Consider the following 25665-nt stretch of genomic DNA (forward strand, 5'->3'; position numbering starts at 1 on the left):
AGTGCATTTTCTAATTTAACTTGTATGATCCATTTAATTAAACACCATAAATACATGGAACGTTGAGTAGGGCATGAGATTTTGTTGGTTTGTCCAGGTTAGTGTGATACCCCGATAAATCCAAGAGTGATTTGAACAGTGAATAAAGAAGTATTTGCAAATTTCCCTTGGGGGAAATGGGGAGAAAGGGGGAAAAATTCAACTTCCCCATTTGGAGAATTCCTGATATTCTTGCAAGCAGTGGGGAAAACCAAATCAATAGGCTGAGCCCTCAACCTTGGGGTTTGTTCCTATAACACTTATCCCTGCAAAGGATAGGTTAAGGCTACTTAGAATTATGCCTAAGAATCACTCCCAGAGAACCTCTTTTGCTGTTTAGATGTGGTCTTTCTCACTCTAACCCGACACAGCAAGCAAACTCACTGCCCGCTCCTCCCCCACCTCCTCCGACATGGGACATGATTCCCAGGTGTGTAAACCTCTCTGGCAACATGGGACAGAGATCCTGGAATGAGCTGGAACTCAGCATTAAGGGACTGAGAAAACCTCTTCAACCGAAAGGGGGAAGAGAGAAATGAGACAAAATAAAGTATCAGTGGCAAAGAGATTTCAAACAAAGTCTAGAGGTTATCCTAGAGATTATTCTTACGCATTATATAGATATCCCCTTTTTAGTTTATGGCATATTTAGAGTGGCTAGAGGGAAGTACCTAAAACAGTAGAGCTGTGTTCCAGTAGCCATGTTTCTTGAAGATGGTTGTATAATGATACAGCTTTTGCAGTGTGAATGTGTAATTGTGAAAACACTTGTGTCTGATGTTCCTTTTATCTATGATATGGACAGATGAGTAAAAAATATGGATAAGAAATAAACAAATAATAGGAGTAACAAAAGCTAAAATAAATTGAGTAGATTGAAATACTAGTGGTCAATGAGAAGGAGGGGTAAGTATGTTATGTATGAGTTTTTTCTCTTTTATTTCTTTTTTTGGAGAGATGAAAATGTTCAAAAAAATGATCATGGTGATGAATACACAACTATGTGATGATATTGTGAGCCATTGATTGTACAACATGTATAGAATGTTTGTATGTCAAGAATGTATATTTGTTTGTTGTTTACAATAAAAATATGTAAAAAAAGCAAAACAAAAAAAGCAGTGCATATAGAGAAAGATGCAGAGGAAAATAAATAGCAAGAAATATTTTTTAAATGGGGAGAGGCACAAAAACAACTATGTAGAAAAGGAATTAAAGGATAATGAATTAAAGTTGATATAGGGAGTGGACCATGTAAAAAGAGAAAGAAGATAATCACAACATTATATGATTTGAGAGGAGGGCCATTGCAAAGAAGCACTTTCTGGCTCAAGGGGCAATTCCTATTAGCATTAAGAAGCCAGCATTGATCAAAATGCACCCCCGTAACCCACTTGGATTAAAATAGGCCCCTTCCCAGATATCTCATCTACTCTGTGCTATTGATTCCTGAACACACAACTCAAACCTAGATTTGTCCCTTGGGCTCATTCTTTAGGCACTTTATCCAAAGATCTGATGGATATCTCCCTATATCAGTCATCCTGCTCTCTCCAATCTTGCTCCCCCTGTATGCATTCTCTGCATTTCAGCTGCACGGACCTTTCAGAAATGCAAGCCAATTCATATAAATTTCCTATGTAAAATGCATTGCCTTCTTTGGCCATCAGCCTTAAGACAAGGCTGCCCTGCATGAGTAGAAGGGTAACTACCCACACAGCTGTGTAGATCTCTTGTCCCATCACTTGCTTCTGACACTTGCCTCATGCCATATTCCAGCCATACCACGCTTCTTCTAGTGGCTTCAGTTTGCCATACTCTATTACATCTTGGCTTCTGGATAAGTTTTTTGGAAAATAGCTTGGTATAATCTTCCAAAGATGAAAATACACGTATCTGTCACTCAACAGTTACATTCCTCAGTAGAAACCAACAGAAATGCATATTATGTTGGTCAATATACATATAAAAGTGCCGCTGATAGCTTCAGCCGGGCTGCGCGACCGGTACACTGGGTGGGTTTGGGGCGAGCTCGCAGGAATTAACCTGGGTAAGCTGGAGCCGGCGCTTTCCCCAGCCGGCGGTCGCGAGAAGTCGTCACTCAGGCCAGATGCGGGTTTTAAGCTTTTATTGTTACACTCCGGGATGGGCCACCCGGGAACCCGAGGAGTGAGACGTCTGGGGTCAAAAGACCCCGGGGCTCGGACAACGCGGGGTAGGGCGAGCAACAGGCTTAAATATACTCGGAGGAGGGGTGGAGCTAAGGGTCTACACGTCACACTGAGGCAGCCAATCACACAAGCTTAGCGGCAGTTGCTAGGCAGAAGGGTATGTTTCGGGGATAGGGAAGTATAGAGAATAACAGGAAGGCCTGTTGTTTTGTGGTGGGCTATGGAAGTGGGCGGTCTACGACAAGAGGGGGAAGGGGGGAACAAAGAGGGGGGTTACAGGTACGGAGGGCAGAGAGTGAATGTAGAGAGGGAGAGAAGGATTAAAAAATTTTAAGCATGGCTGGGCTCCAGTCCCTGAGAAATATGCCACATAAAAGAATGCTTATTGCAGCTTATCAGAAACCTGGGGAGGAAAGCACAAATGGATACATATTATTAGGCTTACTTCTATACCAGAATACTATGCAATAATGAAAATAAAGGTACAAAATGAATATAGATGGCTCACAAACATAATGTTGAGTAAAAGAAGCCAAATCACCCCCAAGTAATAAATGTGTTCTATAAAAATCGTAGTTAACTTTGAGCAAGATGATGGAGACACTTGAAGGTGGGTCTAGAAGGCTTCCGGGTGCTCATAATCTTCTCTTTTTTTTGACCAAAGTGATGATTATCCACATTTTACTTTGTCACAAATCAAAAGTTATGATTTACCCACTTTTATATATGTATGTTATACTGCAATTAACATTTTTATTTTTAAAAAAACAGCAAAAAATGATCAGTCAAAGGATGAGAAAAACAGGTAGAGAAAAGCTAAAAAAAAATACAGAGTTAAAAGAGGCCTGAAGGAGGGTACAGTGATGAGCAGCAGGAAAAGAAGAGAGGAGGGAGATGAAGCTTTATCCCTTGCACTGAAATGCAGGGAGAAGTAGTTATTAATGTCTTACTGGGGAGACAAATAAAAATTGTTCATTAATCACTATTTGGCCCAGGGGCACAGCCAACCAGACATGACATTCAAGTGACTTCCTGTACTGTGCGTCTGGTGGATATAAAGAAAGAAAAGCCAAATGGAGCTGAGTGGGGACCCCAAGCAAGAACTAACCGTAACCAGACCTCTGACATAGTAGGTAAGGTTGACTGAAAAACTTTGTAAGAATGAAATGCAGGTACCAGGTAAGGCTACGGCACATCAGCAGGGTCCATCAAAGCAGTCCCAGTAGCCTTGGTTGGAGGCTACAGTGGGAAGGGACCAGAGTTTGATGCAGTGAGCCTTCAGCTAAAGAGAAGAAAGTTCACAGGAAATGGAAAAATACCAAAAGTCAGAAGTGAGAGGTAATAAGTATTGATATTAGAGAGGCTGTTTCTAAAGCAAGAGAAGAAGGCATGGGGATAAGAGTTAAGAGAGAGAGAGAGGGAGAGAGGGAAAGAAGAAGAAGAAGAAGAAGTAGAAGGAGGAGGAGGAGGAGGAGGAAGGGAGAAGGGAGGGAGGGAGGAAGGAAGGAAAGAGAGAGGGAGAGATAAAGAAAAAAAGACATCAGGGAACCAAGATATTCATGAGAGGAGATGAAGAAAAAAAACACATCAGACAAAGAGAAGTAAAAAAGAGATGCCATGGCCAAAAAAAGGCAGAAGGAGAAGAAATGGTCAGAGCCAAGAAGAGATTAGAATGAGAGCAGAGGAAGGAGGTAGGATGTGGGTGGAAATAAACATCAGCAGGGTGGCCAAAGCTGCCTTTTATGGGTGAATTTTTCAAGTTTTGGTTTAGGATTGAAATCCCTGAGGGATTCACTTATTGAATATAAACTGATTCCTTTATTCAGTTATCAGCAGTGAGGACTCAGCAGAATCCAGTGACGTAGATGAGACCCCTGAAGCCTCCACCTCAGCACTGATAAGTGAGCCAGGTAAGGGAAGCTGAGAAAGGTTTGGGCTGCAAGAATCAGAAGTTAGAGCCACTGGTTCCCCGGGATATTTTATTCTAAGCCCATTCTGTGCAGTGGATCCAGTTTATTCTCGGATCCTACTCTCTGCATTTATTTCATTTGAACTTTTGGGAAATTCAGGGAAACAAAAAAATTATTATAAATTTGCTTATGAGAATGATATCTATTAATAAACGGGGTCTATTAATCAACATATGTTTTCATATATTGCTTATATTATAGAATTAGGCCAGTAAAGTGTTGAGTTTGGTTTTTTTGTTTTGGGGGGTTTTGGTGGGTTTTTTTGTGGCATGGGCAGGCTCTGGGAGTCAAACCTGGGTCTCTGGCTTGGCAGGCGAAAATTCTGCCACTGAGCCACCATTGCACTGCCCTGAAGTTCATATTTTAAAAGGTTGGATATACACAGTGATTTCTGTAGATGTCAGAAAGATAAATATTCTTCTATTCAAAGATTATCTTATTTTTTGATAAGAAGGTTTAAAAGGGTCAAAAGACAACTCATTCAGAAATCTAGTGTTATAGGAAATAAAGACTTTAGATCAAGTATTCTGAAATCCAGAGTACAGTTTTTTATGGACTTCTTCATCATCATGACATATATAGTAATTTTTTTTTTTTAACATGGGCAGGCACCGGGAATCGAACCCAGAGCCTCAGGCATGGCAGGTGAGAACTCTACCTGCTGAGCCACCATGACCCTATATAGTAATTTTTCAAAGGGCTTTTGAAAATATTTTTTCCTTCACAACAGCCTTAAAAATAAGTAGGATAGACATTGTTATCCTTGTTTTCTGGATTAGAAAATGCAATTGCATAAATATTACAAAGTCTTTTACAAAGTCTCATGAAGAATTAAGGGAAAAGACAAGACTAAGGTTCTAGATTCTGAGTTATTTCCTTTGTATAATGAGTGTCAGAAATGATAATCAAATGTTGCATTATCTCAATCCTGCTTGCAGCATGAATTATAAGATTTATAATTCTTTAGTTATAAATCAGTTTGGTGATTTGTTTTCCCTTTTTACTTTCCAGATCCAGAGGGTATTTTAAAATACTTATTTTGAGGAAATGCTATAAAAAGACCTAAGAACAAACAAAAATGTTACCTGGTCTTGATGTTACAAATGAATAATATTTTAATAATATATTTGTTCTAATTATTCACTATGTAGTTCAAAGTAAAATATAAATTTGCTTAGATATTTAGATTGTGCACATTCCAACTTCTGTCTTAGTGTAGGCAAACTGCTTGAGAAAATAGACCCAAAATATGTATAATGGCTCAAACACAAGAGACAATTATCACTAATATTGAAAAAGAACAAAGTTGAGGTCTCACACCTCCTATTTTCAAATGTTACTACAAAGCCACAGTAATCAAAACTGTGGTGCTGACATAAAATAGGCATATAGATCAAGGGAATAGACTTGATAGTTCATAAATAAATGCATATATCTATGGCCAGTGGATTTTTAACAAGGGTGCAAAATATATTAATTGGGGAAAGAATGGTCTCTTCAGAAAATGGTACTGGGAAAACTAAATAGTCATATGCAAAAGAATGAAGCTGAACCCCTACCTCACACCATATACAAAAATTAACTAGAAATGTATCCAGGACCTAAACACAAAATCTAAAACCATGAAAATCTTAGAAGAAAACTATGCTGCTTTGAAACTGTTATGTACCCCAGCAAAACCATGCTCTTTTAATCCAATCTTGTGCCTACAGATTTATTATCAGTGAGATCTTTTGATTAGGTTGTTTCCATGGACATGAGACCCACCCATTTGTGGGTGGGGCCTTTTGATTTGATTATTTCCATGTAAATGTGGCTCCGCCCAATCAAGGTGGGTCTTAATTCGTTTACTGGAGTCCTTGAAAGAGCTGACACAGAGCAGATGCCTGGACACAGACATTTGAAGATGCTTATAGAACGAAGTGCCCCAGGAGATGCTAACCAAGGATCCACAAGGACCCAGAACCTGGATAGAGCAGAGAGAAGCCAAAAGATGAAATCCAGAGTTTGCTCCAGAGAAGCTTAGAAGGGAGCCATAGATATTTAGAGAGAGAAAGCCACTGGAATCAGAAGCTGAAAGCAAAGAACTGGGAGCAAGGACCAGCAGATGCCAGCCATATGTCTTCCCAGCTGACTGAGGTGTTCCAGATGCCAGATGCCTTTCCTCTAGCTGTTGGTGCCTTAACTGGACATTTTTCACAGCCCTAGAATTGTAACTTGTAACTTAATAAACCGCCTTTATAAAAGCCAATTCATTTCTGGTATCTTGCATTCTGGTAGCATTAGCAAACAGAAACAAGAACATAAGGGGAAATTTTTATAACCTTAGATTTGGCAAAGATTTCTTTGATATGTTGCCAAAAGCATGAACAACAAAAGAAAAATAGATAAAATGGACTTCATCAAAATTATAATATTGTGTACAACAAAGGACATTATCAAGAAAGTAAAAAGAAAACCCACAGAATGGGAGAAAATGATTGCTAGATATGTATCTGACGGCTTAATATCCCAAGTAAGTAAACATTGCTACAATGCAACGAAACAACAAATAACCCAATTTAAAAATGGAAAAAGAACTTGAGTAGATATTTCTTCAAAGAAGATATACAAATGGCCAGTCAGCACATGAAAAGATGCTCAACGTGGTTGATCATCAGAGAAATGCAAATAAAAACCACAAGATACTACCTACATCCCCTATGATGGTTATTATAAAAAAACAGAAAATAAGTGTTTAGGAAGGATGAGGAGAAATAGGAGCCCAGTTGGCACAGCCACTGAGGAAATCAGTTTGGCAGTTGCTCACAGAGTTGAACATAAAATTAGCATATGACCTGGCAATACCACTTCTTGGTATATACCCAAAAGAATTGATAACAGGAATTGGAACAGAGATTTGTATATCAGTACTCACAGCTGCATTATTCACAATACCCAAAAGTTAGAGGTAGACCAAATGTCCGTGAACAGATGAGTAGATAATCGAAATGTGGCGTATCTGCACAGTGGCCTATTATTCAGCCCTAAAAAGGAATGAAGTACTGATACATACTACAGTGTGAATGAATCTTGAAAACATTATATTGAGTTAAGTCAGACTCAAAGGGACAGATGTTGCATGGTTCCACTTACATGAAATACCTAGAATAAATACTTTCATAGAGACTGAGAGTAGATTACAGGTTACCAGGGCTAGGGAGGGAGGGGTATGGGGAGTTGTTGCATAATAGGTAGAGTTTCTCATTGAGCTGATGAAAAAGTGTGGGTAATGGATGTTGGTGATGGTTGCACATTATTGTGAATGTACTGAATTGTACACTTGAAAGTGGTTGAAATGGGAAATTTTGAGTTGTATTTACATTACTACAATAAAAAGTTTTAAATTCTATACAAAATTATTAAAACACTACATTAAGTAAGTTTTAGCCTTGAGGGGGTGGAATGGGATCACCACAGTTAAAAGCTATTTTAAAAAAGAGAAAATTATTGCTCAGCTTTTGTAAATAATTCAAAGAGGTGTCAGACTGATGTGTGTAAAGGGCTCCTCAATCTCTCCAGGCTTATGGAAGCTCTGCCATCTCTAACACAAGGTTTTCAAGATCTCCCTGCTTGAGAAACAGAGGTAGAGATGAAAGAAATGTGAAAATGGCAAATAGGAAGGACAAAAAGTGAAAGAGAGTGTAGGAAAGCAAAGGACAAGCAAAGCAAAGCTGCCCATTGTGGTGAATTGTCTCTGCCTCTGGGAATAAGACATGGGGCACCACTAGTCCATGAGACAGCTAATGGAAGGTAGACCAGGTGGCCAGGGTGCAGGCTAGGATGTACATGGCTTTTCAAGGTCTTCCCAAATTTTCTTATTTGGGGGTTTCCTGATGAATAGTTTCCTTGTTTACACAGAGACACCTAAAGAATCCTATGCAGTGATTTTCTTTTTTACCTTTTAGTGCCAAATGAAGGAGAAGAGCCCCAGGAAGCCACCTGCTCGCGACTCCAGGTCACTCCAGGTTAGAACACTAGGATTGCCAGCCCTGAACGACAGAATTCCCAGAATCTAAACTCAGAGTTCTGATTATCTGATGAATTTTATTCCGAGCATTCTCCATACACCTTGCTCCTGTAACTTTTAGGATACTATTTTATGCATTTAACTTCTCTGGCACTATTGGGAAGTGGACAGAAATAAGAAGGCATTATAGACGGCGGCTTATTTTGGATGGGCCTAATCGATTTGATGTTTTGAAAATGTAGTAAAAATGCACTAGTAAGATAGCAATGTCTTTTTTAACTACACACTCTCATATCTATTAACACGGAAGAATTGAAATAATGTTTTTACTTTCCCACCACCTTTTAGTCTATATAGCATATGAGCACTGTATTTCTCTCTTGGTTGATAATATCATCACTAGTCACAAATTTAGAAAGTCTTCAAAGAATAATTTGTGCTATGTAATTATTAATGGAAAATGGCTACAGGTCCACTGCTCTCAAACGGAATTATAGTTAAACAATTGGCTGATTTTGCTGTTTTTCATTGAGTTTTCATGAATAAAGTTTTGTTTTCTCTTCACAGAAACCTTCACAGGTAGGGAGGGTAACTTGATTATTCCTGATTTATAAATGAGGAAACTGAAGATAGTAAAGTTTAAGAGTCATTTACAGATTCACATGGAGAGTAAACGGAGAGATGGGCAGAATCCCAGTTTTATGAACTTGGAACAACAAAACTGGGTTCAGCAGATCAGAAGAAAGATGTAATCACCAAAACATTCTTAAGGTCTCAAGCCGTCTGCAGTGACATTTGTCATAGAATTTGTAAGTCATCTGTGTAAAAATAACCGTTTTTCTCTCTTTTATTTCATAGTGCCCATGGATTTCAGAAAAACACCTACATTCAGAAAAAACTTTAGGAAACGAGGTAATAAAAAAATCGAGAACTCTTAATGTTACAAACGAACAATGTTTTCTGCAGAAGAGTCATTCAAATTCTTTGCTATAGCCTTCAAAGTAAAATAGAAATGTGGTTTAATTTTAGATGGTTCATATTTTTAATTTTGTATTCGTTAGGTAGACTAACTTCTGTAACATATAAACCCAAAGAAGTAAATGACCAAAACACAGCAGTAGTTTTTTTTTTCTGCCCTCAAGTTAGCATTGTAAGGAAGTTAACATTGGGAAAAATGTGTTTCAAATGGAGAATTTAACATTTTAAATACCAGCCTTCCAAGGATACCCTGGGAGAAAAGCAAAGGCATAAATAAATAATACTAAAAAACAAAAAGCATGAAAAGAGACAAAAGAAGACAGAGAATGAGGTATAAGAAGAACAAGGGCCAAGACAAAGCAAAGATGCCCACCACGGGTGAATCTGTATCAGCTTCAGATGTGAGAATGGTGAGGTGTAAAATGTTAATCTACAGATCAAGTGAATTCAGAAGTCAGATTATGGAAGTTTGAGGGCAGACATTACTTGCACTGGCATTTCAAAGCTTCCCAAGAGTCTCCTAGTTGTCTTTTCATAGGATTTTCTTCTGCATTGGTTCCTCTGTCATACACTGAGAGCTCCAGGGGACGTTTGTTCCTTTCTGCAGCCATGGGATACGACGACTTTACAGAATCCAGCGAGGAGGAGGGTCCCTTGGAAGCCGGGTGCTCTGCGCTGAGTTGCGGACCTGATGAGGAGGGTGAGGTCTGCTCCCTGGGGCTCCAGGACATCTGGAGTTGGACTTCAGAGCTCCTGTGTCCTGCTGTGTTTCCCTCTGAGTGCATCCCACTGGCAGTGCTCCTGTGTGGGAGCCCCTTCTCTGCATTAGCTCATCTGACCATTTTAAAAAATGCAGAGATAGGAGTCATTATAAATTCAAGTTTAACAAGATGGCTGTAGTTGAATGGCAGTCTTTTTATTTATTTATTTTTTACTATGTATTGTCTCTCATACCTATTAATCCCAAAGTATTGAATGTATATGGTGTTTCCCACCCCTGCCCATTCCCTACTTTGTAGAGCTCACAGAGAGTGAGGTAGCTGGTATTGCTTGATATTGTCACAAACATCTTCAATAACCAGAAGTCCCTGGCCACTCACTCTAAGTGTTGGCAGGAAGAAAGGCTTTGAGTTAGCCTCGTCAAATTCAATTTATTGCTTTTGACAAGTGATCCCCAACCTGATGCAGCCCATACAGTGATATTTGAAAATATCTCTGGAAATAAGATCTCATTTTACCTTTTCAGCAGCCTTCAAAGGTAGGCAAGGTGTCTGGGGTTCGCCTGCATTTCACACAAGAGGAAACCCCAGCCTGAAAACACGTCAGAATGGTCTCCCGGCACATGAAGAGAGACACAGGAAGTGATAAGACAGCCTGATTCCCAGCAAAGATCTATAATCTTTTGTTTGAAACCTTTGAGATCAGATGTATTTCAGGATTCAAAAATGTTTTTCTTATTTAGAATAATATTGTTTATATTCTCTATATTACAAAATACCCCGGGAGAGTCTGGGACAGAATCCTGTTTTCTGTGATTATTCACATCGAGTGGGATTAATAAGATTAATCAAGTCCAGATTCACTGACAAACTAGATAAAGGCAAACCTACGAAAAAAATACTGGTTTTCAAAACTTCTTTGGTTTTGCAATTGGAGATAAAGAATCAGAAGTCTCTGCTTCCTTTAGATGGAAAGAGACAGAAGTAATCATCAAAACATCTTTATAATCTCATTCCTGTCTGCAGTGAGAGTAATCATAAGATTTATAAGTTTTAGTTGTAAATTACTGGTTTTGTTTCCCTTTCTAGATCCTGTGGATACTGGAAAAGGCCCTATTTGGGGGAAATGCAATAGGAAAAGATGTAAGAACAATTAAAAACTTTTGATGTTATTAAACAAATGCCATTTCTTTTTACTATAAAAGCTTTATCCAGATTCTTTGTTGTGTCCATTAAAGCAAAAAATAAACCGTTGACATTTTAAATGACTCACATTATGTATTTGAATTAGGTGAGTGTAGCTAGCTGATCTAAGAAATGGGACTCAACATGTCTAATGGTACAAATGCTATACAAGTTTGTTCTACATGCACAGAAACAAGATAAGTAGTTCCCGGGGTGGGGGATTGCTCTCAGCCACATAATCACTTACGATATCTTTAATGTGTTGTTTCCATGGCTCCTGGTTAGAAAGAGGGGTAGCAGCCATCAGAAGTGTGTGCAAACAAGTGCAAAAAAAAAAAAAAGGTGGGAAGTGGGAGGAAGTGGATTATGACAAGAGTTTTACCTTAGTAAAGTTGCCCATTGGGCATTTAAGTTTCTGGCCCAGGCCTTTCGGACGCTGCCTGGATTAATTCAAACAACAGGTCAATGAGGCCAAAGACCATCTGGTGGTGGAAATATGCCTACTCCTCCTACTCGAGCGTCCCTTTTCCAATTTTCCCTTTAACGAATTTCTTGTTGGATTGGTTCCTAGGACATAAGCTGGAACTGTTAAAGAATTTTATTTCTTTCTCCAGGGATCATTCATGGTGATGCTTCAGATTTGAGTAATGAAGAAGAGCCCCAGGAAGCCTTTAGCTCAGCACCAAGTGGGTCAGGTAAAGAAGATTAAGATGTCAAGCCTTGGCCTCCATGATGTCAGGAATCTAAGTTAAAGCTACTGTTTCCAGATGCATTTTATTTTGAGCACCCTAACTGCCCTGGATCCATTTAATCTGGGGAAAAATCCTTTTCAGCATTTACTTTTCTTTGCCTTTTTAGGAAATGGAAGAATGTGGGAAAATATTATAAACTCATGTTCAATAGGATGTCCTACTAATTAAATGTATGTAATTACATTTACTATTTTAGAAGAAATAAATAACAAAATGATGGTATCTTTTTAAATACCTCCTGTTATGCCTTTTATACTAAGATCTTAAATTTCTATAGTTATACATTTGTTGATATTAATGCCATTTGGTCACAAAATTGTAAAAGCCTCCAAAGACAAGTGGTCCTTCTATGTAATCATAGACAGAAATAAAAGCTTCAGATCAACCACTCTCAAACTTTAATATAGCGTTTGACAGATGTCCTTCACCATGTAATTGGATTATATTGTTATATTTCAAGGTACTTTGGTAAATAAGATCTTTTTTTGTCACCAGAAAATCCTTATAACTTTGATAGGTTAAGCATTGCTATCCCTGTTCTTATGGATGAGAAAACAGATGCACAAATGTGTAATGGCCAAAAAAATTAAACGAGAATAGGGACTAGCAACCCAGATGTCTCACTGTGGGTGATTATTGTGCGTAACAAATAGGAGTATAAGAGCTATGGCACATGATCAAACTTCAAAGAGGGGGTTCAAGGAACCCAGCATATTCACAGGGGAGTGCATCAGTGCCTGATGCAAATATATGGAGAGGAAAATGATAATTGCAAAAATACAAAGGGAGCAGGAATGGCTCAGCTATATGGTACAGAAAATACTTAGTATGAAGAGTCCAAAAGAATGAACAGGTAAATCAAAGGGAACAGAGATTAAGAGTATCATTGAGGGAGAAAAAAAGCAACACGAGATGTTCACAGAATCAAAAAGATACACAAAGGTTTTCAGGGGATAGATAGAAATGTATAGCGGCAAAGAAATAAGCAGAAAAAATGAGAAATAAGGAAGAGAATGAGGTATGGTCATATAGAAAAAGAGATAGAGAAAATTTGCTATATCTGGGTTGTGATCCTTGGAGTAAATATGTTTTTTCTCAAGGATCAGTTTACGTGAGCCTAATGTAATAGCATCATCACTCTGAGGTATGTTCCTACAGCACCATATAGCCTGTTGTTTCTTTATGTCTCTTCAGTGTCCTGTGAATATCTCTTCAGTCTTCACTGTCCAAAGCTTTCCAGAAGAATGGAGGAAAGTCAGGCCTATTAGCCAAGTCTATTAGCGTTGTGGTAGGGAAGCCAATTAAGATTAATTATCTTTGTTTTCCTGATAGCATGGAGGAAATGCTTTTTCTTCTTTTCCTTATATCTCTCCAGAACATACCACACACCCATGTGTGCATGCACTCACACACACACACATACACACAGACTTATGCATAGCCTCTAACTGCTTTCAACAAATTTGAAGGAGTGAAAAAAGAAAGAAGAGTTGACCTCCTGAATGGAGGGAGGTGACACTGAGTGGATAATGTAAAGGAAGAATGGAAAAGGTAGATTGGGTTCATCAACAGAAAAGTTATCTGAGTAAGACTAAAGTTTTCCTAGGTGGACATGAAAACCAAAGATCACCAGGTTGGGGAGTGTTGTGGTGTAAGAGGGATGATTTCAAGGTACTTCTCAGAAGTTGTACCAGAAACATGGAAGTAAAATCTATGACTGATTGACAGGCCTGTAATGGGAAAAGCTCACAGGGATCTGGCAAAGGGAATAGAGCTGGCAATGTGGTCAATGTCTAAAGGACAGGTGTTCAGTGATGGTGAGAGTAGTAATTTGTGAGATGAAGCTGAATCTTGATGAGGAAAATATAGGCCAAGACAAGTATTGAAACTGTAAAAATAGCCAAAATATTGAGATAAGACTGAGAAACAGAACAGAAAAGAAAGTGACAGTAGAAAGAGGATTATCTAAATAAATAACAGAAGACGCAAAGATATAAGCATAGAAAAAGATGGAATGAGATACATGTAGAGGCTAATACACAGAAAGAAGTAAACTACTGGAGGTGAACATAAAGAGAGCTATATAGAGAAAGAGTTAAAAGATTAGAGGAAAATGGGTATTGAAAAGGGGCAGTGAAAAAGGGACAAAGGGAAGAGAGGGAGAAGTTGTGGGATCTGAAATGATCACCAAACAGAAGCATCTTTGATACAAGTGGACTGCAGTAGCACTAAGTTTTGGTGTCTCCAAGTATAAAGTGAGTCCCGTACCTCATGCAAAATGCCAAAGGCCGCTCCCCAGTCATCTCACCCACTCCTACGTTTCCAATCACTATCTGCAAGCTAATGATTCCAAAAAACACACATCCCCAGCCAGGTTGTGTCTTCTAAATGCATTCAGCCAAGGAACAGATGATCTCTGTCCACGGTCCTGGAGGCCATCACCACTTAGACGTCTAAGACCTTCAGACTTCAAACGTAATACTTCCAAAACTGAGCACTTTTGTAAAACCAGCATCTGCTTCTCAAGTGCTCTCTGTCTCTGAAAACACACGATTAATTGTCCCATTTTCTCCATTTGAAAGTCTAAAAGTCATCTGTGACACCATTCTCCCCTTACCTGTGTGCTCTGTCACCCAACTCTCAAATCTTTTAAATATCTCCCATCTGTCCACTTCTCTCCATCCCGATACTGTCATTCTAATTCAGATCTCTATCACTGCTGTCTTGAACCAGTGCAGCAGCCTCCTGTTCGGTCTCCTTCTCCTAATGTTGTTCTCACAAAATATATTCTCTGGGATTTAGCTAAATGGGTCTTTCAAAACTACAAATATGTTTATGTTGCTTTCCTACATAAAAGCCAATGTCCTTTAATTTCCCTTAGAGATAAGTCAATACTCCCTCATGTGACCTCCAAAGTCACCTGCCTCAGGGCTCCTGCCTCTTTCTCCAACCTCATTGTTGCCCCTCACTCTCTTCCTCCATGTTCACACGTACTGCACTTTTGAAGGTGACTTGAGTTTGCTGAATGTATACCTTTGCACATTCTTTGTCCTGCATTGGGGTATATCATCTTAGCACCCCTCTTCATTAATCTGGGTAACTCCTGCTTCCATAATACTTCCTCTGGAAAAGGGCCACTCATCCCAAACTAAGCGAGTTGTCTCTGCTGTATGCCCCCAGAGCATCCTACACTATAGCCCAATACTCTTCATGTTTTGATACATTCACTTATTTATGTGTCAGTTCCCTGTTGTCCATAAGATGAGCAGGTACAAACACCTCAGCAGTCTTGTACCCTGAGCTATCATCAGCACCCATTCCATCAAGCCTTGAGGCGCTTGATAAATACATACTGAGTGAATAGAATTGTTCACTTTCAGTATTCCAATTTGGAAAATTGTTCTGGAAAAAGTTAGTTTGTTATTTTATAAAACTTATATTAAGAATTATTTATGTACATATATATGAATATATGTACATATATATCATAATGTTTCTGGAAAAGAGTATCACAAAAGTAAATACAAAATTCAGTAAATAAAAAGTCATCAGTGAATGGATGGGAGAAGCAGATAAAGAAAAAACAGAAAACTGAAGAAATTTGGGGAAATGAGAAAAGGATAAAAGAAAAGAGATAGTGATTGAAAATAAAACACATGATGGGGGGAACAGAAGAGAAAGAGATGTCAAAGGCAGAGCCATCTTCTGAGGTAGGAATAGGGAAGGGGACTCACTGATGTTGGCAGAAAAGAGGCTCATTGGAGGGGGCACAAATGAAAATTCTTTACTAATCATAATTTAGGAACAGAGCTGTCGGAACCTGGAATTGAGAAGTGTTCCTGTGTGATGTGTTTCTCAAAAGGTGTGTCAGAAGCCCAGGAAGCAAGAGGTGGAAGCAGCCAAGAACCTGAAATGAAGGGTAAGGCTGCCCAAGGGGTTGGGATAACTTGCAGATACCTCAGACCCATGGTGGCATGTGGCAGGTGATTGGGGTTCAAGGACGATATTGGGAAGTGAGCCAGTTACAGAAGGTGAGGTCCCAAGTCCCAGGCTGTAGGATGTCAGGAGTCTGAAATCAAAGCTTCCATTTCCTAATACGTGTGACTTGGCACACTGTGATGAGAATGGGTCCCGTCCAACTCAGAGCTCCATTCTTTGCATTTGCTTGACCTGATTCTTTTGGGAACCATAGGGAGAGAAGAGAGTGTAATAAAGTTGTGTTTAACAGGATGGGCCCAGTTGATCATATATGGATGACACAGTAGAAATATACTAGTAAAAATGACAATATCTTATTTACCACATAAGCATATTAACACTAAAGTGGTGGATTTTCATGGTGACTTCCCCCCTTGTCCATGGAACAAGAAAGCCAAGTGTTCTTATGCTGGTAGATAATAGGATCACTTTGGTTTAATCTTGAGAAAGCCTCAAAAGACAAATGGTTCTGCTACCTGTCAGGAAAAAACCTTCAGATCAACTGTTCCTCAATCCAACATATAGTTTTGAAGGATGACCTCAACCGTGTTATTGATTGATGTAGGGACTTCCTAGAAGCTTTACAAATAAGTTGCTATTTAGTCTTCACACACAAAAAAATTTAAACCTGAACAAAATAGCTGTCACTATCCTCGTTTCGTAAATGAGGAATCCTTGGATAGCAATTCGGTACCTCCTGGTTCCCTTAAAGGGAAGAAAGAGAAATTATATTCAAAGCATTATTATAAATGCAAGCCTTTCACAGTGTGAAAACATGACATTTGTAGCTTTGATTTATAAATTGCAGTTTCCTCACCACCCCTTGTGACTTTCTAGATACCATGAATCCTGGAAAAAATTCTACTCTGGGAAGACGTAGGAAAAGAAGTAAGCACAAATAAGAATGCACTAGATTTTGATGTTACAAATAAACTGGTTTTTAGTGCTAAGGTTTTATCATTATTTTCTATACATTTCACGAGACAAAAAATGAAGACCTCTTAAAGTAATTTATTTTTCAAAATTTTCATGTCTTAATGTTGCTTTTCATTCTGAATTTAAATGTGTTTCTTATAAGCATTTATGTATATGTCTCTTCAGAATTTTTCTATGCAGGTATTAACACATTTAGAAATGTATTTTTATGTAAATTAAGCAAGATAATTTTATACATACTTTTCCTGTTGTGATTTTTTAATTAAGATATCATACCTATACAAAGACATCTAACATTTTTTAATTGAGCTATAAAAAACCTTATTTTGGTGGTGTTTTAACGTGCATTGTTCCTATGTGGTTGAGCATTTTTCATTTGTCACTGGTCATTTGTTTTTCTTCATCTAATTCTTTGTCATAAAATGCTTTGTAATGTTTTCTGTTGTGATGGTTGTCTCTTCTCTTACTATGCTGAATGAGTGTAGGAGTGCTTGTGTGTTTTGCATGTTAAATCTTGGTCATATATGTTACTAACATATATGTTCCGCTGTTTTTGTTTTTCCTTTAGGTTTGTTAGTAGACTTCTTTTCTGCTAGAGAAGTTTTAAATTATTAGGTAGTCAAATCCGTCTACTTTTTCTCTCCGATTCCTAGATTTCGTATCATATTTACAAGGACATTTCTATCTCAAGATTTTTCTAAATTGCTGTATATTTGATTCTAGGATGTTTGATGTGCCTGATTACTTTTATTGTTTCCATCTATAATTCACATGGGTTTTGCCTCTTTGTGTATATGTGAGGTGGAAGTTTTTTAAATATTTCTTACACTGTTGCCTTGTGATTCGAATCACTACTTTGATCACATGGTACATTTATCTGTATATATATATAATATGTATGTATATACTATTTTTTCATTTTACAATGTAAAGTGCTGTGGGACAGAAAAGAGTGTTCAAAGTTAGAACTATCTTAATGACTCACTGAGGTGAACTTTAGAATCAATTCAGAAAGACACCCCAACTCCCTCTCCAAGTCCGTCTGGACTGACTACCTATACATTGAATTTACAGATGGATCTGAGGACAGTAGAGACTTTTACCCATTTACTCGTGTCATTTGTCTCATTTAATATTCTCCCATTAAGTTTTTAGAATTTTCTTCATACAGCCCTGATACTTTTTTTTTTTTTTTAACATGGGCAGGCACCCGGAATCAAACCTGGGTCTCCAGCATGGCAGGCGAGCACTCTGCTTGTTGAGCCACCATGGCCCTGACACTTTTTTTTTAGTTTAAATTTTAAAAAATTTCTTATGCATTTTTAATTAACTTACACGTATATCTTGGATAAATGTGTTTGATACTGTCAATGGTATCTCTTTATTGCATTACGTAACAGCTGGAGCTTATTTTTTTTTCCCAGAGAGAAAGAGAGGCAGGCCTAGAACCCACCTACGTCAGAGTAATAGAGCCTCATGGAAAGGAGTCCAATCAAGAGGTAAAGAAAGAAAGACAAATACACTTTCAATAACCACACACCTAAACTCTCATGCCTCATTCTGTACTTTTAGAAATAAATCTAATTGTTTAATTGTTTTGTGTAGCTATAGGAACTGCTGAGAAATATATCAGTCAGTCCATTTGCAAAACATGTCAAGGAGAGAAAGGTGACAACACCACAAGCAGATAACTTGGGGCTGGATCTGCAAATGGAGTCCAGTGCTCAGGGGCCACTGCAGTTCTGCCTCGGCTGAATGGATAGCTCCCCAGCAGGAAAAAGTCTAAGGCATATGGTCTCTCCTTCCTTAACATCCAGGACAGAGCTCTCTCTCCAGCATGGATCCCTTTTCACTTAACTTCTGACAATTCTCTCCAAAGAAATGTAGCTTCTGTCATAAGGCCTGGAGATGGAAGAGGATAACTGCTGCCAGAGCCAGCCTCAGTATCCCCTACCATGTTCTGTGCAGCAAGGCTAGCACCTTGCTTTAGGAGAGAGGAGCAGTGGGCTCCTGTGGCATTGTTCTTGGACCCTGGGGCTTACGCTGATACTCTGGGGAAACACAAACGTCACTTAAACAACCTGATACTTTTTTTTTTTTTTGCCTAGAATTGTTGACCCCAACTATACGCAAAATTATTTTTAAATAGCTTACTTAGTTTTTAATTACTATAAATAACTTTAAAATAGCCCGTTATTATTTATTAGGGTTCAAGGTGGGGTTAGTGTTACTAGGTGGTTATTAAGGCTGGTGGGCCCAAGAATAGTTAAATCTTACTTCATGCATTTTACTTCCTTCCTGTATCCGGTAGGATAATACACAAGGTTGCTAGAGAAAGATAACACACAAAGAAGCATTGTAAAGGGGAATTCAGATGCACTTTATTACATATATTCTGCCCTTTAGCCCAGATTTTCCTATGCTGACAGCTGAGTTGGAGTACAACAAGGTTTTTGGGCTTTTTTTTCCCACCCTAAAGTTGTTTGTCCTCAATAGTTTTGATAAAAGATGACTCTAACCCACACATTAATCTCAGAAGGATTTAAACAGAGAGAAAGAGAGCAAGAGAATGTATGTTTGCCAGTAATGCTTATTGCTGCACAGCCCCACATAACGGCCAGGGCCAGGACCCCATCTGGACACCTGATGAGAAGGGAGAGCAGACAGCACGATGTCTGTGTGTCTTCATAGGAAGCAGGTCTTGATCCTTGCAGGAGGAAAGCGAGAAGAGTGAGAGAGTCAGAGCTGGCCAGCTGTCCTAGGTACACTTATCCTCTTCAGCATCATGAATGGCAGGAGACGGAAGTCCCACCTAGAGCCATACCCGTGAGGAAGCCCTTTTCCTCCTGGCAGCCACACCCACTACTGTCCCCGGCCCAACAGCGGTCTTGGAACTGACCCAACCAGAGCAGCTTCTCTCTAAGCAATAGGCAAAGAGTGCCAAGAAAGCCTCTTCTTTCTCCTTGGCAATCTACAGTTTCGCCATTTTACTTGTTTCTACTAAGCTTTTAGTATCTGTATGATGTTTTTATGCGAGTTTAGCAATCTCTCCTCCCAGCTTTCCTCCATAGTCTTGGGAAACTCTCGAAAGGTAATATCCTGAGAACGAGAACCTACTTGTTCTCGGGAAGTGATTCCTGCAATCATTAATAAATATCTCCTGGAGCCATTTTTATATTGATAAGTTTTATTTAAAAAAAAACCTCATGAGTTATTTTTACAGAAGATGCCCAAAGATAGTGAGAAAACATCATCAACTCTAAGTCCTTTTTGGGTTGAACTGAAGGAAATCCAATAGCCAATACAGCCTATTTTGGTCATAATCTGCTCAAAAGAAACATCATTCATGACTGAATATCTGCAGGAAATTTTCTCCTGGGGCCTGTACGATCCAAATAGCTTCCCTAGATGCCAGTCATGGGCACAGAAAGGTGGGCATAAAACTTCAAAAGAAAAACCACTCACTCTGTATCTCTGACTTCATAAGTCAAACACATTCGCATGATGACAGAGCTCAACATGCACATGGTCTTGATTTGCTCTTTTTTGGAACACACCCAATCAGTACATGAATCAGAATAACAATGTTCTACAACATCGTTTAAGTCAATCCTTTTGTGCTAGCTCTGACTCTGCAACTTTTACACCTTGGAGCTCAATTTCTATAAATCCCCCTTGGGTAGACTAGAGCAGGCTTCACTGAGTTAGTTATTTTTTTTTAATTGACAAAACAGAACAACATACGAACATGAACATTCTTAACATGCAAACATTCCATACATGTGTACAATCAGTGGCTCACAATATCATCACATAGTAGTATGTTCATTACCACGGTCATTTTTTATAACGTTTGCATAACTCCCACTGAGTTAGCCTTTTAAGTCCTTGATTATTTTCTCCACCATTTTCAGCACAAAGTCTTTATTCAAGTTCATGCTTGTGGCAGTTCTTTGGCCCGTGAAGCCCATCATGAAGTTTCCCTTAAATCCTTTTATCTCCATCATTTTAGCAATCGAAATCTGCACTACCCTTATTTAACTTGCATTTTTATCTCTGAGTATCAGTTTCCTCACCTGTAAATGAGAATCATATGCATCCCTATTTGATAAGTTTGCTGTAAAGATGAAGTAAGATAATAGAAGATGAAGTAAGGGTAGTTTCTGATATGCAATAAACACTCAGAAGATGCTCATTTTCATTACTGCTCTCACCCTGTGGCTTGGAAAATACCTGAAACCCTGTTTCAAACTTATCTGAAATAATTTAGGGAAATTAATAAGTGAAATATAGAATAAGTCTTAGTTAAACAACTGCTTTATAAATAAGACTAGACCAGGGGATCCAGTTTGTAACTAAGTATAGCCCACCGGCCAAATCCAGCCCACTACCTAGTTTTCGTAAATAGAGTTTTCTTGGAACACCAGCCACATCTATTCATTTATGCATTACCTATGTCTACCTTCAAACGACAATGGCCAAGTTCAACAGTTGTGACAGAGATTATGGTCCACAGAGCCTAAAAGATTTATATCTTGCCCTTTACAGAAAATGTTGCCAACTCCTAGGCATTTGATATTTTTAAGTACTAGACAGGCCCCTGAAAAGTTACCTGTGAATATGATTTTGATAAAACACTACTATTTGTAATGCAATATGATGAACGAGAGAAATTTATGGTATTTTTCTGTTTTCTCAGAGAGAAAGAGAACCAATACAGGACCTTTGAGAAGAGGCAAAAAAAGAGGTAAAAAGAAATAATTAATATACTTTTAATAATTAAACATCTAAATTCTTACCTTATACTCTGTGTTCTGAGTAATAATCAATGTCCTTCATTGCCTGACAGTGGTATTTATCAGTATCAGACAACTTTGACCCAATGGTAGGATGGTGATAAGACAAGCCCCATTGACTTGTTTGTTGATCTGAGAGAAATCAACTCTGTGTGAGTGAAACTCTCACTACACTGACAGCTTCTGAGGAAGGGAAGAGCAAGAAAAAAATAAAGTGTGTGATCCATGACCCTTCTCAGGCCCAAACAGAGAGCCACAGGTTGCCCACCAGGGGCTGGTAATATAAGACATGTTTTCCAATTCCTGTGCTGCCTCTGACTGTGTAACTTTGGCCTGTCATTCAACCTTTTTGCCTCAATTTCCTCATTTCTAAAGGAGAAAGGGGAGTGAATTAGATGAGCTGCACTCTTAGGCCCACCCCAGTTCTCATTTTCTGGGTGTCTCTGAACTGGATTCTGGAAGGACTGTAGCAGCCCTTCCTTGCCCATCCCAGACAGAGGCCAAGGCCGTGTGACTTTAATGGATCTCCATGCATTGGCTGGAAGGCCAGCAGTAAATGCTTCTGCTGCTGCAGTTCACATTAAGAACTTCGATGCCTGCTCTGGTAGAATCAGATCCTCGGTGCCCCCCCACTCAAAGGGTATGTGAGACTCTCTCCCTGAGCAATTTGAAATTTCTTTTAGAATTTCCCTTTTAGCCACAGAAAAAGTTCACACGCAGGAGAAGTGAGGCAGAGCTGAGAGCAAGGTAGGAAGGGTGGTGATGGTGCTGAGAGGGGCCTCCCTGCCATCCTGCTTTGTTTTCTCAGTCATTGCCTCTAACCGGGAGACAAAACTCAAGTTTATGGTGTTTTTCTCCATGTGCATACTGCAAAGAATAATATGACTAGAAATGTCCCTCTAAAACATCAGGAGAACATTATGCTACATGAAATAAGCCAGACTCAGATAGACAAACACTGTATGATTCCACTTATATAAAATATCTAGAACAAGCAAATTCATATGGACATAAATTAGAGGTTATGAGGGGCCAAGGAGAAAGAATGGAGGTTATTGTTTAATGAGCACAGGATTTCTCTTTGGGATGATGTAAAAGTTTTGGTAATGGATGGTGGCAATGGTATGGTAGCACAACATTGTAAGTGTAATTAATACCACTGAATTATGTACATCTAAAAATGGTTAAAATGGCAAATTTCATGTTATAGATATGTCAATGAAACGTATTTTATTCATCACCATATAACAAGTGTGGTGGGCAAGCGCGACAAGTCAGACCCCTCCTCGTGAGATTTTTGTGTAGGATTTTAGAAAGACAGTGTTACATACACCTCATTTGCCATAAAAGAAGTACCTTGAAATTTAACTATTTCGTGAGATAAATTCTTCCAATACACTTTTTTTTTTGCACAGAAAACATTGCCTCCAAAACATTTTAAATTACAAAACAAGGATCTCAAAAGATGGGAAAGAGGGGAGAAAGACATTTCACAGTTGTAAAGGAATGTAGAATGAAAAACAAAATGCTCCCTTTCAGGTCCAAGAGTTCCCAAAGATAAAAATATGAATTTTCATCATCTCCAAGTTCCTGTGACCTGTGGTGAATTGAAGGGGGTTCTATACACAGAGCTTTTTAAGCAAGGTGAGTTTCATGATTTTTTTTCAACTGAAAAATAACATGTCAAGGGGTTGGCACCCCAGTTAGGCTGGGGAAAAGATGGCATTTCCACACTTTTAAAATTCATGAAATGCACTTGAAAAGGTGCTCATTATCATTAGCCATTGGGAGAATGTAAATCAAAACCATGATGAGATAACACCTCACACCCACTAGACTGTACATGATAAAAACAAACAAACAAACAAAGAAATAGCAAGTGTTGGCCAGATTGTGGAGAAATTGGAACCCTCCTACATTGCTGGTAGGAATGTAAATGGTTCTGTTACTAAGGAAAAGTTTGCTATTTCCTCAAAAAGTGAATGTATATATTTGTGTTGCAACAAACATACCAACTAAAGCAGAATGTAAATAATAGGGTGGTATATGGAAATTTTGTACTTTGTGCATGATATTTCTGTAAACCTACAACTTCTTTAATAAAATAATTAAAAATTTTTTAAGTTAATGTACACATTTGAGAAATTCAATTACAATAACATCCTTCTAAGCCCCATTCCCTATAACACCAATCCAGCTTTGTGCTAATAAATTTATTATATAATTTCATTAGCACAATATATGATAATAATGTTCCCTTGTGTAATAGCACAAGGATTTAGAATCAGAAAACCTGGATTCAAATTTCAGTCACACCAAAAGAAAGGATCTGTTTCATCTGCAGCAAGGTTCTCAGTCTTTCTCATCCTGAACTTCTTCCTCCACAAAATGGTAATAATATTGAAAGTTGCTTGATTGTATTTTATGAGAAAAATGAGATAATATATTTAAAATACTTTGTAAATTATAATTGTTAAAGCCCAGTAGAAATGTTTCCCTGTTATGGTTATCTCCCCTCCAAAATTTATTTCTTTGTGCACCAAGTATAAATATTTGCTCTATTGTTGTTTCCTACGAGCTGACATTTCCATAATTACTTTCAAAATAAAATAGCCATGAGTTCAAAATATGAGAAATAAGTTCAAAATATAAGAAATAAAAAGTGGTTACCGTTCCCAAGGTGGAAAATGTTGAACAAGAGGATGTAGATATGTAATCTGCATCTCAGCCTGCCTCTCCCTTGGTCTCAGAGAAAGGAAAGGCTCCTGCTTATCCTTTAGAACTATTCTTTTTTTTTCTCTTCTAAAAATTGGTGACAAATTTATCTGACCAAGCAGATAAATATTGGTGCTGATTATTCTCCTTCTCATTGCATGAAGGTCGAAGAAGCATGCACATGCAGCAGGGAATCCCCCTTGGACCTCACCTTTCAGGCTGGGTTTGGGGCCCCTAAAGTCTGAGTGGAAAACTCAGATTCTCCAGCTACTGGTCCTGACTGAAATGGGTGGCTCCAAACCCAATGGTGGGAGACACAGGTTAAGAATCTTCACAACTCTGGGTCCCTCTCAGGAGTCAAAGGGAGTTCAACTTGTCTTGGTTTTTACAGGAGTCTCCAAGCGGAGTATACAGATTGAAGATGGAAACTGGTTCACTCCCAGGGAATTTGAAATTAGAGGAGGTTATGAAAGATCAAAGAACTGGAAGATAAGTTTGCGCTGTCGTGGATGGCACCTGAAAGACCTGATGAAGGTATTCCAGTGACAAGAGACTTAATTCAAGGATTTAACTGTCATGATTCACCAACACTAAGCCATAGCAGAATTTCTTAATGTCCAGCAAATGGCCATGATCCCCCTTGCCAAAGGCACAGTGCATATATTGACTAACACTCCACCCAAGCACTATCTTGGCTGGCTTATACAATGGTTTCCTCCTCTAGGTGCATTGAACTCTCATCTTTTTGAAAGTAGGACAGTAAGTTGTGGTCTTGACTCTGCCACTAATCAATCGCATAACTTGGTGAGAAGAAAGTAATTTAAATGGGGGGGGTCATAAACTTTGGGAACCAGTGTTAAAAGTAACATAGTATGATTATATATCTGAAAATAATATGTCACTATGGGTGTTTCCTGGAGTATAGAATGTTTCAACATTATTTCTTTGGATAAACCACTTCAAATTCATTCTTGAAAACAAAATAACTCCTTTGGTTTCATATCAACTCCTTCATGTGGACAAAGCAGGGGCAGTGGTCTCTATTCCAGGCAACCTCATGTTTTTTTATTTCAAATATGGTGCTCTTCCTTCCACATACCCCCAAAGGTCCTGCCTTGTTGCTCGCTAACAGTAAAGGAAAAGCCTTTAGCTCAGCAAACACATATTGACCTATATCCGAAGACGCGAAGAAATACAAGTGTAGCCCAGCCCCTAAATGACACTCTTATCTGGGAGAAAGGCTGCACATTCCCAACCACAGGATCACACAGCACATCGATGCTGGAAGAGAGGCACTGTCAGGAATAGGTACAGTAATACAGGGCAGAGAAAGGTTATTTCTGGCTTTGTGGATGAGGACAGCTTCGGGGCATGGTTTGCACTGAGCTGGGTCTTAAAGTAAGAACAGTTATGACAG

General features: G+C 38.7%; 1 protein-coding gene across 12 annotated transcripts in view; it reads left to right on the forward strand.

Moving 5' to 3' along the window:
• SP100 (SP100 nuclear antigen) overlaps window positions 1-25665 on the forward strand; it is an 86459-nt gene that overhangs the window by 48145 nt on the left and 12649 nt on the right. For 4 of the 12 annotated variants that reach the window (XM_077155388.1, XM_077155391.1, XM_077155399.1 and 1 more), the window contains 13 exons: window positions 3206-3343; window positions 4037-4120; window positions 8128-8187; window positions 9048-9101; window positions 9706-9867; window positions 10976-11029; window positions 11686-11766; window positions 15626-15742; window positions 16639-16689; window positions 18162-18236; window positions 21437-21484; window positions 23073-23177; window positions 24640-24782. In XM_077155388.1, coding sequence (XP_077011503.1) covers window positions 3206-3343; window positions 4037-4120; window positions 8128-8187; window positions 9048-9101; window positions 9706-9867; window positions 10976-11029; window positions 11686-11766; window positions 15626-15742; window positions 16639-16689; window positions 18162-18236; window positions 21437-21484; window positions 23073-23177; window positions 24640-24782 — 1172 coding nt within the window. The remainder of the gene's footprint in view (window positions 1-3205; window positions 3344-4036; window positions 4121-8127; window positions 8188-9047; window positions 9102-9705; window positions 9868-10975; window positions 11030-11685; window positions 11767-15625; window positions 15743-16638; window positions 16690-18161; window positions 18237-21436; window positions 21485-23072; window positions 23178-24639; window positions 24783-25665) is intronic. The other 8 variants (XM_077155390.1, XM_077155392.1, XM_077155393.1 and 5 more) reach the window with 8 other exon arrangements.

The sequence above is a fragment of the Tamandua tetradactyla genome, chromosome 3, assembly GCF_023851605.1.
Source record: "Tamandua tetradactyla isolate mTamTet1 chromosome 3, mTamTet1.pri, whole genome shotgun sequence".
In the NCBI taxonomy this organism is placed as follows: Eukaryota; Metazoa; Chordata; class Mammalia; order Pilosa; family Myrmecophagidae; genus Tamandua; species Tamandua tetradactyla.